The 17,662-nt window shown below is 46.0% G+C and overlaps 1 protein-coding gene across 1 annotated transcript; it reads right to left on the minus strand.

Moving 5' to 3' along the window:
• Positions 1-5,872: 5,872 nt before the first annotated feature.
• fbxl20 (F-box and leucine-rich repeat protein 20) lies at positions 5,873-16,348 on the minus strand. The gene is made up of 15 exons (XM_035614069.2): positions 15,993-16,348; positions 12,099-12,160; positions 11,381-11,435; positions 11,211-11,285; positions 10,978-11,072; positions 10,302-10,370; positions 10,114-10,209; positions 9,840-9,966; positions 9,311-9,385; positions 8,591-8,721; positions 8,394-8,454; positions 8,188-8,232; positions 8,030-8,086; positions 7,694-7,906; positions 5,873-6,724 (listed from the first exon to the last, which is right to left on the minus strand). The coding sequence occupies exons 1-15, from the start codon at positions 16,032-16,034 to the stop codon at positions 6,617-6,619; spliced, it is 1,311 nt and encodes a 436-aa protein (XP_035469962.1). The 5' UTR covers positions 16,035-16,348; the 3' UTR covers positions 5,873-6,616.
• Positions 16,349-17,662: the final 1,314 nt, after the last annotated feature.

Below are 17,662 nucleotides of genomic sequence, written 5' to 3' on the forward strand. Positions count from 1 at the left end.
CTGGGTAGTCTGTCACCCTTTCCCCCCCAGTGCTACGCCAGTGCATCTTCATATAAAGCGCATGGCTAAAGAATATCAGAACAAAAAACACCACCAGATCAAGTTAAAAGACTGAGTATGGCATTATTGTGAATCAATTTCAGGGGGTACACAAGCTATGGGGAAGTGGGTGGAGGATGTTATTGCAGAACTTTCTTGATGAAGCTGTGCATGAGTCAGAGCAAATCTTCTCCTTCAGCAGAAACCATGAAAAAAAGGAAAAGAAAATGACCCATATGGGATGAGGCTGCGCTACTTTCAGCGTTGGTCTCGGAGTTTTTGGAGGAAAATAGCCACATCCTTTTGGACTGTGCCATCAGTCTTCTTCCCCCATGTCCTGTTCACCGTGTGACCTCTGACGCACCGCACAGACACTACGACTGAGTGGCCCTGCAGTGTCTGCTCCTGTGTGAGAGCCAGGGCCTCGATCAGCTTGCTGTGATCTGTTTTGAAGCACGCTGCACTGCGACTAACGCCAGAGGATAATTGGTACCTCTGATTTGAAATGCAATCTCATTTCCTATTTTAAGGAAAATAGTTTTAACCTTCCACCTCCTGGGGGTTTTCTATTGATCCGTGCCTTTTTTTTTTTTTTAAAGAAACAGGCGTAATACACTTTGAGGTGGAGGAAGAGAGTGGACACACACAGCCACCGAGTTCTGTGTTAACCTGGTGAAGGTGAAGAACAAGGGCACTTTCAGGTGAGTTTACTGCACCACTCACAGTGATAAAAGGAGTAAAGACTCCTGAAGTTGATCACAGTGCTTTTATCTGTGTCTGAACTGCAGCTTTTCACCTAAGCCTGACATCAAAGTTTGCTCTATAAGCTGCCAGAGAGTCGCTGGTGTGTGTGGGGGTGAGTTAAAAGAAAAGAGACGGAAGAAAGAAAGACTGTCTTTCCTTTTGTACTCGTCTGCTATCTGGCTAATTATGGCTTCCCTCGGAGCACAGGGCGGAGCAGATATGCCAGAGTGATTGAAAGGTTAAAAAAAAAGGAGCAAAGAAAACAAAAGGCAAGAGTCAAAAAAAAGTTTCCAAGTGAATAAAGAAGGAGGTTTGCTGTCAGACATAAACAGACACACAAATGTCTGGGTGGTGTGGTGTGTTCAGTGAGCTGTGATCTGATCTGTCTGTGTTCAGGAAAACACTGAACGGCAGAGAGTCTGAAGCAGACACACACACACACACACACACACACACACACACACACACACACACACACACACACACACACACACACACACACACACACACACACACACACACACACACACACACACACACACACACACACACACACACACACTTACATTTTCTCCCTCTGAGCCAGCCCATCTTTCATCCTCCACGTGAAAACCCCAGGTGCCAGAACTCGGCTGCTCAAAATGAACATTAAAACAGGCCTGAAAACACATTGATCTGCCTGTGGGAGGAGGAGGGAGGAGGAGGAGGAGGAGGAGGATGAAGAGGAAACAATAACAAAGATGCGAGGAGCAGAGCGAGTCCCCGTGCGGCGGAAGACAAGATCCCAGCCGTGGCAGCGGTCGCCATGGTGCAGCCACATGGACCGAGAGCTGCTGCTGCTGCTGCTGCTTCTTCTTTCCACTGAGAGGAATTGATGCTCGCTGCTCATCTGTGCTTCCACCTCGGACTCGTGTACGTAAGCACACACAGATGCAGAGACTCGACGCTGCATGCGGTGGCCCCATGAGCTCCTAAAGACCATTATGTCACTAAGACCCCCCCCCCCCCATAAAGAGTCTCATCTTCAACCCCAGATAGAGGTTGTGCTGTTATAGTCTTTGCTGCTGTTACTAAATGATGACTCGAGGGATCAGTGTCTTAGCAGTTTGCAAGCTTATAAGATAAGATCACATTTTTGAAAAAGTGTTGAATTGTCTACCTCAGAAGATGAGGCCTCTAATGATCCTCTGATAAACTCCTACTTTGAAATTACATCTTTCACTTGCCAGTACGAAGAGGAGAGATAATTATAACAGCTAAAAAAAAAAACAGGTCCATTATTCATGTTGTACTGTTGGCACCTGACCATTGCTCTAAAATGTGGAAAACTGTGAACCTGCAACATTAATCTTTGCAAGAGACCCAGAAAATAAGACCCTGTTCTTTCATCTAATTATACTGTAAAGAACCTCACTGGGACCTTACAATGATTAAATGAAGGGGCAAAATTATATATAGATATATATATATATAAACACACTGACACACATACATAAATAGATACACATATATATACATACATAGGGCGGCTGTGGCTCAGGAGGTACAGTCGGTCGTCCTCTAACACGAAGGTTGGCGTTTGGATCCCAGCTTCCAGCTTCCCCCCATGTCCGCACGCTGATGTGTGATTGGGCAGGACACTTAACCCCTAAATATTCCAACAGTTTATGAATGTGACAGAAAAAGCGCGGTACAATGTGTGTGAATAGGTGAATGTGACTTGTCCTGTAAAGTGCTTTTGAGTGGTATACAACAATAAGACTAGAAAAGCGCTATATGAAACATGATAAAATGAACAAATAATTTTTTACTGTATTAAAAATTGGTGTATTTTTTAGGAGAAATAAAAAGAACAATAATGTATTTCTTCTTTCCTCACACAAAGAGCTGCTGAAAAGCATCAGCGGTGTTTTAAAGCCAAATGTTTCTGGTGTTGGACAAGAAAAAAATGAAAGCACCCTTTTTGGAACTACTGCAATGAACTTATTAACTTCTGTTGTTAAGGAGATTTGTTAATATTAGTAATGACTCATTTGTTTATGTGACAGCAAGTGACTCATTTCTTCATTTCCTATAGACAAACAACATCTATATACTAGAGCCTGGCAACTGGTGGTTTAGCAAATCAGCATCAACTGGACTCTGGTTTCATCACAACCGGCTCACTGCTGCCACCTACTGCAGCAACGAGGTCACAACCGGAGCGACAAGTTCCAACACCAGAGAATAAACTAGACAAGTCTTAATAATATAGGTATATATTTATTCATACGTACATATTCATGTATATCGGTTAATTGTAAAAAAAAAAAATAGAATGAAAAGAAAAGAAAAAGGGAAATTACAGTAATTATATGAACTACAGTCATTGTCAAAATTGTTTTTTGAATTTCGCCACACACACACACACACACACACACACACACACACACACACACACACACACACACACACACACACACACACACACACACACACACACACACACACACACACACACACACACACACACACACACACACACACACACACACAGTAGATTCATCTCTCGTCCTCTCGATCCTCCGTGTAAACTGGTGAAAGTGTGACAGAAGGACACAAGAGGTGTTTGATAAAACGGGAGGAAAAATTTGTCGGGTTTTGTGTTCTTGCTTCGCGGAGCCTGTCGTGTTGTTTTGTACCACGGAGAGAGGCTGAGTAATTATTAACTGTAATCAATTCAAAGTGTTTGTCCTGGTGACTCGGCCTGTGCCACATGCAGTGAACGGGACACGCAGGTGTTACGTCCAGGCTCAGGCTAAATCCATTGACTACTTCTTTCCCGAGGTAATTGTCTTAACCCCAAAGTACACAGAGTACATTACATACCGCCGCCATTTTGACTCTTTGTTGTTAATCCTGCCGTAAAACCCCCCATTCAGACAAAAACAGATCAGGCTGGATTACACCCGATTCATCTCAAGACTGTTTTAACCTGCCTGTCAGATCACGATACTGAAAAGAATCATTTGGTTTTCGTCCCGGAGGCACGAATCTTTAAAAACCAGAGCGGGGGACATTTTTAAGAGTGATCCACATTCCACAACTTTACCAATTTCTACCTTGGCTTGGTGTATTTTGGGCCTGGTGCATTATGGGAGGGTGGTTCTGGAAAAAAAGTAAGCCATAAAAAAAATTGTTTAAAAAGGAGGAAAACGCACACTTACGGGAGAAAAAACTGTTTTTTTTGCGGAGGGGAAAAAAAGGTGGCACACAAAATGCCAGAACAGCCATCCTGAGGACTTCTCCGTGATGGAAACATTCAATTAGTACAAGCTACATGATACATACATACATGTCATCATGGACCCCTCCTCCAGTCACGTAAAAAAAATGTATCCAACTCACATTTAACATTTATTACAATTGCACTGGTGCCACGCACTCTCCCCCCCCCCCCCCCCCCCCCCCCCCCCCCCTCCCCCTCCCCCCTTGGGCAAAAAGGCTACGCTCTGGACATTTAGTAACAATAAACTCTCGATAAAAACAAACTCCCTCAGGGGCGAAACTGAGGAACCGGAAGAGGGCTCAAAACTCGGAGACACTGAACTCGGGACTTCAAACACAAAGCCGGCGCAATCCAAACCACACCAAAAAACAGAAGAGCAAAAAGAAAAGAGAAGGAAACGTAGAGCTCCAGGAGGAAACCGGGAAAGGAAAAGCAGAAAAGGACACATTTAAAAAATGAAATGAAATGGGAAGAGAAGAGCGACAGAATAAAGCAGGTGCGAGTGCAGGAGGAGATATTCCATAAGAAAAAGGCTTCAATACTTCAGAGGGCGGAGGCTGAAGTCCGTTATAGCCCTCTGTTGAGACAGAAATCAATCCACCGTATCCGTCAGCAGGACAGGAGGAGTTGTGCGCTCGCGGTCCAGTCGACTTCCTCTTGCAGCGACTCCTCCAGGTCTGGTCCGGTCGTCGCCTCAACTGGCCCCAGACAGACGCGGGGCGGTGGGGGTGGTTGGGGTGGGGTCACAGGGGCAGGGTGCAACACGCCGTCCCTCCGTAACCCCGGCAAGGCCTCATGGGAGTCGAGGAGTTGCTGATGCCACGCCGTCCGTCCGGCGTGTCCTTCCTCTCCGCTGTGTGTGGTTCACCAGTTCCCTCGTTCGTCAGGAACCATCGCCGACGCGAGAAAACAAGAGCAACTCAAGTGAAGTCAAAACTAAAAAATAAATGGAAAATAGACTTTAGATTGTTTTCAGTTGGCTTTTTCTTTCCATTGTCCCGGTCTGACAGCGTGAATTCGTGTAGTGAAGTCTTTTTTTCTTTTTTTTTTTTCTTTCTTCTTCCTTCCGTCAAAAGAGTATCTTCTCCGGTGAGTTGACACGAGCTTTCGCAGTCCAGCGTCAGTTCTTTCGTCAAACTCCAGATTGAGTACTGGCTCTTTTCTACTCCAGCAAATAGCGTCACACACACACATACACACACCTGTACGTAAACACGCATGGTGTGTGAGCCTCGGCACAGTTGTCCTCCGACAGCGGCAGAGTCTCCTCCCCGTCTCATACCATCATCATGTTGCGTAGCTGGCTTCGACTCTCGGACTGCCGCAGTCCTTAATATATGTACAATTAGATTTTTAGAAAAAAAAACTAGTGGTGTTTTACATGCAACATTTGGCATCTTCTCGAAGTCCCCCACTTGTGAGTCTTAATTGGTGTCCATTTTTATTTAGAAAAATATTCAACTTTGTCTTTTTTTTTTCTCCTTCTTCTTCCTCGGTATATTGAAGCTTCTGATTGTAACAGAGAGAGGCAAGGGTACAGGTGTAGCAAGCTCAGTGCACGCATTCAAGAGAAGGTTCGTATTCGTGTGTGTGTGTGTGTTGTTGTTAGTAAAACGCCAGTCTTCAATTTCGAGATTGTTGTCTTTTTTTTTTTTTTTAAAGTGTCTCATCGTTGCTTTTACTGTAAGTGCAAATAGCTGCAAATATATATAGATATATATATATATATATAGATATATATATATAGATATATATATCTATATATATATAAATATATATATATATCACATGACAGGCTTTTGGCTGTTTTATGGGGGGGGGGGGGGGGGGGGGCTGCCTCTTTTTTTGTAAATGAACAGCCTGGTATCACTCAAGTGCAGTTCCCGTCTAGAGGTAGCGGTAGAGTGACCTTGAACACACCAGTGGAAGGGTGTGTGTGTGTGTGTGTGTGTGTGAGAGGTTAAGTGGGATATTTCAGCCTATTTAATGGTCTCGTTTTAAAAGCTGTCACTGCAATTTGTCTCAAAGTGCTAAAGTAATTGAAGTAAGTCTGGCTGCTCGTGAATACAGGGACCGTTGTTTTTGACGTGAAGATCTCGTCGAGTGACTCTTTTGTATGAAGAGTTAAATCCTTAACGATGGCGATCACACGGTGATGGTGGCGATTTCTTTTACACAACCCTCTCTGTAATACTGGTTTGTCCATTGAACACAGCCCAGGGAATGTTCTGACATTCTTCTCAGAGTTTATCTGCGGGTGTACAGGTGTGTCTGCTTATCGGCTTGTGTAAAAGGCTGTGTGTGTGTGTGTGTGTGTGTGTGTGTGTGTGTGTGTAGGTGTGACGGGGAGGGTTTGGGAATGTTTTTGGGGGAAAAGTTACCCAAGACCCGGTTGCGTTGTTGTGGCTCCCTCCCTCTCTCTGCAGCTCCAAAAAGGGGGGACACACCAGCATGTACTCTGTGACGGGGGGCGGGGGGGTGGACAGCAGGTCAGGGGTCAAGTGACGGGCTGCGAGGAGCGTGACACTGGGACGGGGAAGGGAGGGGGGGGTCGTTGTCTTTACATCATAGCAGGACGCAGCAGCGGCAGAACCTCTGGCGGCTTCCCCCGACGGAGGGCGGCGGAGTGACGGGAGCGAAGTACGCGTGCACTTTGATGTTAGGCAGATGGGTCTGTGGTGGAGAGGAGAAGAAGAAGAAGGAAACGAGTGGAAATGCGTTAATGGTTCATACAAATACTTGGAGCGCTGCACTAGGTGGCTCAATACATCCGTGGCTATAGTTTGTCGAGACACGTAGGTTATTGAAAACAAAATAACAAGCCTCATAAGAGATCTAATGATGAGGAGTCCAGCTCGATTCGGACAGAGCGCTCACTCCCACAGCTCTTGAGGAGACAGTTTGTACTTCGTACATTGCATTTTGATTCTTCGTGCGTGGGCGGAGTGGTGACTCAAACATGACTGAGTCGTGATTGGGGCGATAAAAGTTTAAATTGATGGCATTTCAAGCAAGAGGGGATTGGATACAACCTGATACAGTGTCACGACTTCAGAGGGACAAATCCACGTTTTCAGGAACACCTGGACATGTTAGCTTTAAGCTGACAAGACCTTAAGGAGCTTCGGGGGTTCTGGTAGCTGGACTGTGTTCACACTGGACAGTTTCCTGTTAAAGGGCCCGCAAACAGTTTCACCCACATTTTCACAGATGTCTCATCCAAGCCATCCCAAAATGTCTCACTGGTCCTTTAGCCTCACCTTCCCTATTTCATGTTATGCATTCGCCAACATTGTGCCATCAAAGCACCAGTAGAATCGACGGGTGCTCCAAGAACAACAGGCCTCATTTCAGGGATATCGTAATCTGTCTGTCAGTGCAGTGGCTTCGCTCAAAAGGTAAAGAGTTCACATCTATGAATCATCTATTATTAATGAGAAATTGTTTTAGCGGTACAGGTCTAAAGTACATAAACAAATAAAATAGCTCGGTTAAGTGCATGGTTGTCTCACGCCACACAGGGGGGCGTTGCATCATCATTATAACATCGCACACATTAATCCAGCTGAAACGTAAATGTAAAGAACTGGCGTTTACAGTACATTGTGCACATGAATCATCGCTCACGCCCACCCCACTCACCCTTAGTCTCTTGATACCAGCGCGGGTGATCTGCTGGCAGTCGTACAGCTCGATGCGGTCCAGACTGTGGCAGTTCTTCAGGTGCTCCAGCGAGGCGTCCGTGATCAGGGGGCAGTTGTCCAGCTCGATCACCTCCAGACGGTCGTGAGCGCAGGGGCCGCTGCCGAGGTGTCTGATGCCATCGTCGGTGATCAGCTCACAGTGAGACAGACTCTACGGGGAACAGCGGGAGCTTGTATTACTCAACCGTCTTTCTCGGAACAAGCTGCGATCTGCTGCTGCTAAATGCTACAGGAGTCAAATGTGGTTTTTTAAAGTGGCGGGGGAAACACTCACTAGGACTTGCAGACGAGGACAGTGGATCGACAGCTGGATGAGCGTCCCATCTGTGATCTGAGGCAAAGGTGAAACGCAGCGAATGTCACAACTGCAGACGACGTACAACAACAACAACGACGGAATCATTATTTATGGAGCTCAGATTGTTTATTTACCTGCACACATTCTTCCAAATCCATTTTCTCAAGCTCGTGACAATTCTAACGGAGATGTTACACAGAGACAGAAGAGCATGAATTAGTGTGTGTTTATGCTTTTTCAGACAAACTCATCTCAATGTAAAAAATATTTCAATTTGGGATCGAAGACTCTGGTTGCTATGTGTGTGTGCATGCAACCAAGAGACAAATTCCACACTCACCCTTGCTAATGTAGTAAAACCCACATCTGTAAGCTGGGAGCAGCGGGCTACTTCTAATATTCTGAAAGGACGACAAGGGGAGAGTTGGGCAATGGCTGCATCGCTTTCCGAGTTCTTGCACAGGTAAGATAGATATTGTACTTTGTAGAGATCTACAGTAGTCTCAGCGTGAGGATGTTTGTGTGTGTGTGTGTTACCTGAGGCGGGGGCAGTTCTGTCCCAGGGCGTGGAGGATGGCGTCTGTGATGTTGGCACAGCCCGACACACACAGAGACTGCAGGCGATGACAACCTCTGCAAATTGTGATGAGGCCCTCGTCTGTGATCTGCTGCTCACAGAAAGACAAACGTGTCAGCAACCTTGAGATGTCATAACAAAATTATTCCGGCACTCACTGGTGGCTACTCCTCAACGTACGAATTTGGATATATTGATGTCACGAAACGTAAAGCTTCTCTATCACAAGCTTTTTTCTAATGCTTCTTCTGTCTGATCTCTTCCAAGTTTGCTAGAAAAAACTTGGAAGAGATCGAACGGAGGAAGAGGAAGTAAAAATCGGACTGGGCAAAGACTGGAAAACAGACTGTAACAAAGAGGAGGAACAGCAGGGACGAGACGAGATGGAGAGTTCCTGAGGTGTGAGATGAGAAAGAGCTGAAGGGGGGAGAAAGAGGAGAGCGATCAGATGGCATTGAGGAAGGACGAATGCTCAGGACGGGAACAGTCAGAGGAACAGAAACAGATTGTCAGGAACAGGCTTCGCAGTCCATCAGCTGTCCACTGTGGGCTTTCAGTTGAAAAGCACAATGTGTTCTTGGCGACCATCACCCATTCCCTGGAAACTACTGAGCGTTTCCACAGAGCAACATTTTCCCGATAGATCCCATTCCTCCTCTTGCCACGTCAACTGTACTTACTGAACATGTCTGCAAGTTGAGTGTGACCAGCTCCGGACAGTGAGCCCCGATATGCTTCAGAGCTTCGTCTTCTAGCTGCGAGAGACGAAAGACAAAGTTTGATCTGAAATCCAAATGCACTGGAAAACTTAGATCAAAAACAAGAGTCCTCCCTGCTGTCACTGTCATCAAAGGGATCTTCTACAGAACACATCTTATTATTACAGGATGATAATAATAATAATTCAACCACGACAGAACCACTGAATGATCATGAAGTTGAGTCAAAGATCTCTGGCTGTATGTTGTGATTTGTTTTGTCCTTTTTATTTATGATATGTGACATATTCATAGAAACAAGTGGTTGTCTCTTCACACAGTACTGTGGATATAACAGGATTGCACTATATTAAGGCTTTTACATTTAAACTGTCGCTTTCCTTTATCTGCTACAGAGGAAATCGTGCATTTTATATTCGGTGTGACAGCAACTGTGATCTATCTGAACCAAATCATTTGTACAACACCAGCTGCCAACTCCTCACAGTACCTGCGTGCAGCCTTTGAGGAAAAGGCCCTTGATTCCAGGGCAGGAGCGGACCAGGGCCTGGACTCCATCCTTGGTGACCTGATCACACCAAGAGATGTTGAGCTGCTCCAGCAGGGGACAACCCTCACTGAGACGAGGGGGACGCAGAAGAAAGACGAGTGAGCCTTTAAAAGTACAACCCCGTGAATCAACTGTACAAAAGGCTTAAAGTCTATCAACTCCCACAGCGGCGACCAAAAGTCTAAAACCACTTTCCCGAGCTGAACCTACACACCTGAGAGCTTTGAGTGACAGGTTGGTGATTGAGGTACAGGAGGAGAGATCCAGGTGCTTCAGCTTTGGACAGAACTTACTGAGGCTGTTACACGTGCTGCGGAGGAGAAAGGCCGTGAGCGTTTTGAGGGGTGAAATTGCCTTGTGGTTCATTAGCGGCCACGTTGCGTGAGCGAACTGTGCACACACCTGTCAGTGATCTTGGTGCAGCCGTTCAGACTGAGCAGCTCAATGTTCCTGCAGTTCTGTGAGAAGGTCCTACAGAGAAAAAACAACAACAACAAAGGTTTGTGTGATGCTGAACTTGCTCCCTCTTTCTCTCTCTTCTGTTAGGATAAGGCTACATCCACACTATTACGTTTTAATTTTAAAACAGCCTTATAGAACAAAAAAACGTCTCTGTCCAGGTGAGCGTTTTAGCTCTGCGTCAGCTTTAATCCCCCGTCCAAACCAACACACTTGAAAAAGCTTCTTGTGACCAATTACGTATTGGCGTGCAGGAAGCGACAGGAGGCAGATTGTCTACTCTGCAGTCGCTAACTCAAAGGCAAGACGAGGGATTTAGTTTCTTGGACCGATGATGAGGGGGAACTATTACTGACAGTGAGTGTTTGCCACGTTTCGTCTTCACCGCAGGTAGTCGAGTTGTCACCGATAAGAACCGATTAGAAAGAGAATGTGGGCGACTGTGTCACCGTTTCCAAAAGTCTCCCGTTTTTGCCCGACCATGCTAAAACACAGCCACTGAGATTTCAAACCTCTTCGTCTCCAGTGCTTGCAACCTCCGGAGAAGTAAACGTAGCAACAGTGATTGGGTTCTTAAACGTAGTAATGTGGATGTAGACCAAGTCTTTGCCAAACTCACCTCAGGGCACTGTCACCCACACCCAGGCACCCCCGCAGGCTGAGCTTCCTAAGAAAACCCCCACATCGCTTCGAGATGTTCTCCACCACCCGGCCCTGCGAAAAAAAAAAAATCCACTCAGCCTGCTGTATTCGTTTCTACGCCTCGTTGATGACAAATTAAGAGCGATGTGTAAAGTCAAAGCAGTAAGAGTAGAGAAAACTAGATGGATGGATCAGATCAGAGTTGCTCACCTCAATGTCCCTCTGAAAGTCAAAGAGGTCAATTCGTTGCCAGTTGCTGCCATCCAAGGCCAAGACATTCCAGGACTGAGAGCAGGGAGGGAAGAAACAGACATTTCAGGGTCACGCTGAAACACAAATACACACAGTCACGTGCACGTGCCTTGTGAACGTAGACTCACCCGTGAGACCTGGGCACAGCGACAGAGTGTTACCACATCCAGAAAGGAGAAGATTCTGGAAGACAGACAGGGACAGGGTTAAGAGACCCCCCGATGGCTTCGTCTTCACGCTTCGTCTTCACGCTTCGACTCTGCCCTCAACTCAGCCCCTGCGTCCACGAGTTAATCAGCCAATATTGTCGGCAGCATAGACGCGTTCGCTCAAAGTTGCGTCCTGGCAAGGAAGACGCTCATCTAACGCTTCTAATGAACAAGGCTAGGAACTTAATTAATGATCCGACAATGCAGCACAAGCTGTATCGAGGCAGGGATGTGGCGAGGCCTAGTGTTCCCTTGCCAGCCCCACAAATCAGGGCGCCGCACCTGGCCAGGCAGCAGAGTCAGCAGCCGCAGCACGGGCAAGGCCGAGGCTTGAGTTATGGCCTTCGTTTTTCTGTTTGGTCTCCAGTTTTTTTTTTTTGGGGGGGGGGGGGGGGGGGGGGTGTCTGAAATCAGTTAGCATCAGTTATTAATATCGCTTCAGCGCTGGGGGAAGCAGAGAAGAGAATGGGAGGGAGGGACGATCTGCGTCCCGGTGGTTAGTTAAGCTGCAGCATTTGATTTGTGGGATACACTGTGTGTGTGTGTGTGTGTGTGTGTGTGTGTGTGTGTGTGTGTGTGTGTGTGTGTGTGTGTGTGTGTGTGTGTGTGTGTGTGTGTGTGTGTGTGTGTCGCTCACCTTAGCAACAGCTCCTTGGGCAGCTTCTTATTGATGACTGCCTCGTCGCTGTTTGTGAACATCTGAAAAGAGACAGAGAATAATATTAGATCTGTTTCAGCACGGCCAGGGCCAACACCCCTCCCTCCCTCTCCTCACCTCACTCAAGGACGGCCTCAGCACATAAGCGAAGATAAATGATTGTAATCTTGTTAGCTGAGATGGATTCAATGTCAAGTCTTTTAAAAAGACCCTCATTGAAGGTGATAATTAAGATAAAGCAGCACAAGAGACATGATTTTGTGTCTGTTAAGCTAAAGGAGCAGGATTGGACTGTACTGTTGCCTACAGAGCCGTAATGGCCGCCGTTTTCTTGTTATCTTTTCTGCAGGCCATATTCCATCCTCACTTCCCCCTGTGTCATTTACATCATCGAGTTTGCCCCGGTGTCGAAACCAGCATGTGCTGCGAATCGACAAGACACTGTCGCGCCAGTTAACAATATATCTCCTGAAGGATCACCTCGGTTTCTACAAACACCTAATGGATTTCCACACAAATAACTGCATCCCCTGCGAACACAGATACCGGCCCATTACCCACAGTGAAGGCTGCGATTCACAGAAGAGACGACAAATTAGCATCTATAACTTCCACACACACACACACACACACACACACACACACACACACACACACACACACACACACACACACACACACACACACACACACACACACACACACACACACACACACACACACACACACACACACACACACACACACACACACACACACAGACAGACAGACAGACAGACAGACAGACAGAGAGAACTACCGGGTTCCCATAATTTTCTAGACTGTAAAACGCAAAGATGTTGAGACAATGACGACCGGGAGCGTCCTCTCAGCCACAACAAGGACGAAGGAAGCAACATCTGGGCCAATCCTTTTTCCATTCCATAGACTTAGAAAGATAAATCTAAACCAGCCGACAGGGTAATTGGAGGGTGGGGGGCTTTGGTGTGTGCGTGAATGCGAAAGGGCAGAAAGGCCCGTTATTTACACAAGGCAAACATCTGCGACAAGATCAAGGAAATTGGCGAGGGGCCTCCTTGTTTGCATTTCCTCGCAGGTACAAACACGAAGCGCCCAAGACCAAAGAAGAATACAGTTAAAAAGGGTTGATTTGTTGTGTTTAAACAAAAATAAATAATAGTTAATGGGTTTTCAAACTGTGTACCATTTTTAATTATGGGCGTTTTATCCTGAAACCACATTCACAATAGCTCCAGATTGTTCCAGGACTCGAGCAAAAACTATTCTTCAGCTTCACACAAAAAAATAAACTGACAAAAAAAAAAAAAAGCCTGTTGAACTCATTGACTGGATCTTTAAAAAAAATCCAGTCAGTTCTGGGTCAAAGCCGGTCTACTGTATGTCTCTCTGCTAAACACACACACACACACACACACACACACACACACACACACACACACACACACACACACACACACACACACACACACACACACACACACACACACACACACACACACACACACACACACACACACACACACACACACACACACACACACACACACACACACACACACACACACACACAGCTGTCTATGCATGGTGCCCTGCCAGCGCAGACGTGTAAAAACTCGGAGGGAGTATAAGAAGGGACAGACATTTCCCAGTTTGGATTTGGGGCAAATTGACTCTGACAGCTCGCCCTTCCACGGTCGGCAGCTACGCTCTGGCCAAATAATCCAGGGGCCATTTCCAAAGAACCAGTGCACTTGGGTTAACGGGTGTATGTTTACACTGCCCCCCCCTTTTGTAATCCAACATAAAATGAACCTGATGCTGCATGAATGTGAGCATTATGCTTTCTCCACTGGACGGTTATAATTGGTGATGCAGGCCGTGGAGGGAGGTAAAAAAAAAGAAGCTTGGTGGACTGTAACCTCCAGCTAGGGAAATTTTTTTAGAAAATATATTTCTGTCATTTCCTGAAAAGATCCCATCCTCAGAGTGAATTTGGAATAGTTTGACACTTTTAAAAGTGGTGTGTGCACCATGAATTGACATTGAATCAGTGGCTAAACCGGGTTTCAGTTATTTATTCCATCTTCAAAGTTAAGGACTAATAGATATATGAAATACTAAAGAGACAAGATGTAGACCGTAAACAGATTTGTTTGTTACTTACAGATTAAACTTCCGAAACATCTCTTAGGTCAATCACGTTAACAGATTTCATTTAACTGGGGTAATAAAATTGTGAATCATTAATGCCTTTCTTTTTCCTTTCTTTCCCACCCAGGCTGCTGTATTGTTTTGTGAAGGGCTGGTGGAGCACAACAGTTCAGCATCTTACTGCAGAGCAGTGAAGCCAGACAGAATGTAAGAGACATCAAGCGGCCCAGGCCTTTCAAAGTAAAAACTCTGCACCGGCATACAAGACCAACACCGATTTGATTGTAATGTATTCTATAGTAATAAATCAGTAAGTACGTAAGTAATTGTAACTGGTCACTGACAAATAACACTAACAACATGCTTAGAATTGACATCTTGCATCTATAAATAAACAATAGGTTTAACTAAACTGTATCACATGAATGTTTCAGACAATAAAAAAAACTATGTAAGCTTATTTGTATTTCTAGTTATGTCTCTCAGGGCTGTAAGCTTTTGAAATTCAGTTGTCACGCCAAACTCCGTAAAATCCACTTTCACATAAAACGCGGTTGGACAACAACTTTGGAACCATGAAAATAATAACGAAAAAAGAGGCGTGACTGGCGTTTTATTCCGCTTTTACTTTGAAGACAAAGTCGCGCCACTTCCGGTGTTCCGCTGTCCTACGCCCCGTGAACTTCACACACACACACACACACAAACAGTGGCTCTACCGCAGCTGTCGGGGCCAGGAGGTAACGGCCTGAATCTCCTGAGTCGTCGGCTGTTGCACCGTTAAAAATAAATCAACCACACACACACACACACACAGATCCCACGCTGGCTGGGGATTAAACCAAAGGCGACACGGGGCCCAAGTAATGTCACCGGCCGGACTGCGAAGCAGTTTGTGTGCGAGTTTTCCCCCCCAAACCTTATATATATATATATATATATATATATATATATATATATGGCTGCGACATAAAGTTTATGGGGTAAAGGGGCCTCATAAGACACAATACGGTTGATGTTGTGTGTTTTTCTTCATGAATGTGTGTGTGCAGCTCGGGGGCCTGTTTGTTTTGTTTGACAGTTCCGCGCCGTGTATGTGGCAGTCGACGAGCCGAGGCCCCCTGCATGCGCAGCGGCCATGGACGAGCACAACACCCGGGGCTCGTCGCGACACACACACACACACACACACACACAACCACCAGCCCCGACCAAAGTCCCACGGCGACACGAGGAGGATTAGTAATCATAGTCCACACATATCTGCTGATAAATATGACAAACATGAAACCGTGGAGCCGGAGCACGCCGAGGACAGCTCCGGCTCCACGGGCGTCATTGTCTTTGTTTTGACGGGGGCGCAGGAAGGGAAACGAGGGCAGCGCTGTTCAGAGATCCCCCTTTTTAAAAACCGACAACAACTGGACGACAGGCTCTGCGGGAGATAACCGAGCCCCGACGGGGGCCTCGGGCTCCGGCGGCGGCGGCGTCGACCAAAACAACCAGCCGTCTTCTGACCCGATCCCAGACCACGGAGCGACCGACTGCGGAAGCTGCACCAGTGGCTGCGAACCGCGAGCGCAGTTGTTTTAGCCACAATAAACACAGAGGGACACGGTCAGTCGCGTAGGCCCCGACCTCCTGTAACGTCCACAACAAGCTGCTCGAGTGTGTGTGTCATGTTGTCATACGTGCGCTCACCTCGAAGCGGCTCCGCGACACGCCGTTCACCTCCTTCCCCATGTTCGGACGCTGGTCGCGGGGCTCACCGACTCAATGAACTCGGCGTCGGCGCAGCGGGACGATGCAGATACGGGCCCTCTTCGTGCCGAGCGCCCTCCGCGACTATCATGCTACCGTCCGCTCGGTAGCTTAGTCGTAGTAATGCTGGTTGGGGGGGTTTATTTTCCGACCTGGCAACTCAAAGACATTAACAAAACTCTGCTGTTGTTTTCGGATAAAAGGAAAAGATATGGGCTATGGGCTACTGGCAGCAGCCAGCCAATGAACCAGTCCCCTTGTGCTCGGGTTTGTCCTCACCTCCTCCTCCTCCTCCTCTTCCTCGTCGTCGTCCTCCTCCTCCCCCCTGTTCAGCCCTCCATCCATCCACACAATAGCCAGACAAACAGGAATAGGAGCTGGCAGACCCCTAAAATGGAGTTTGCCTACATCTCTTAGAAATAATATATATAATGGAGCTCTGCGGGCACGTGTCGTGCCATTGCCCCCAAACACACACAAAAGAAGGACACCAGTCGTACTTTACCTACTTGTTGGCTGCTCCTTTAAGCAGCGAGGCCCTCCTAGTATATGACATAAGTTCAGCAATCAAAGGTATTGGATTTCAGATGTAGTTTTTATGTATTATGTATTTATTTAAACAAAGAAAGTGTTATTCCAGGTTATGATAGCAATGCCAGTTGGAACAACTGTGAGAAAAGATATAGTTGACATCGTCCCCTTACAACCTTAAAACAACAAAAAGACCATCTCTAACGATTATTATTCATAATTGCCCAGAAAGCTCTGTCACTGAAGCGTTCATAACATCTGTCATAATAAACTTGAGTGTATATAAGCGACCATAGAAGCGAAGGGTTAAGTGTTTTATGACAAACTGGCCATTTAAATAATTATTAACCGTATTTCGTCCACGTTTCAGCTCCTCAAAGCAACTTTGTTATTGCTGTTAAAGAGACGCCACTTCCGTGTTTCTCGTTGGCCACGCCTCGGGCAGACAGTGGATCCAATCAGCATCCCGGTGTGGCTGCTCGTCATGCTGTGTCGTCATACCCCGGAACACACGCTTGACGCACGTTCATTTAAGTCTTGCCAAGTTCTGTATTCATAATGTTAGGTGTTAAAGGCTACAACCTTTACCAGATTCCTATATTAGAACATGATCTACCTAATGTACCAAAAAAAAGATTTGAAAACCGTTAATCTGTGCTGTAAATTAACATTTTAATATAATTACACATGAATAAGAGATAAGATAAGATAAGATAATCCTTTATTCGTCCCACAACGGGGAAATGTGGGTGTTACAACAGTAAAGTGTAAAGCAGAATATAAAAAAGCAATGGTTATGCACAAAATATAAAATATAAATACTGTTTACAGAGCAGTAACAATAATTGCACATGGAAAATAATGGTCACGTGATCTACAATGATCTACAAAGAAGCTTTCTAGTATAAGAAGCAACAATATGCAAAACACATTTTTAAATGGGTGGGATTTAAACGTTTCATCCCACACTGACATTTTCACACACACAGCTCTAATTCAATATTGATTAGAAATCATAATATTTTCGTGTGCAGTAGATGTTTCAATTTATTATCTGAGAATCAACCAGGCCTATATTT

The sequence above is a fragment of the Scophthalmus maximus genome, chromosome 17, assembly GCF_022379125.1.
Source record: "Scophthalmus maximus strain ysfricsl-2021 chromosome 17, ASM2237912v1, whole genome shotgun sequence".
NCBI lineage: Eukaryota > Metazoa > Chordata > Actinopteri > Pleuronectiformes > Scophthalmidae > Scophthalmus > Scophthalmus maximus.

Bases quoted from the DNA above. Each gene is read 5' to 3' on its own strand.
- fbxl20 (XM_035614069.2), bottom strand. From the start codon at position 16,034: ATGGGGAAGGAGGTGAACGGCGTGTCGCGGAGCCGCTTCGAG. The intron at 8,455-8,590 runs GTAACACACACA...TCGTCCTTTCAG, and splicing joins CAGAACTGCCCCCGCCTCAG to AATATTAGAAGTAGCCCGCT. The intron at 7,907-8,029 runs GTGAGTGTTTCC...TGTTCCCCGTAG, and splicing joins GTCCTCGTCTGCAAGTCCTA to AGTCTGTCTCACTGTGAGCT.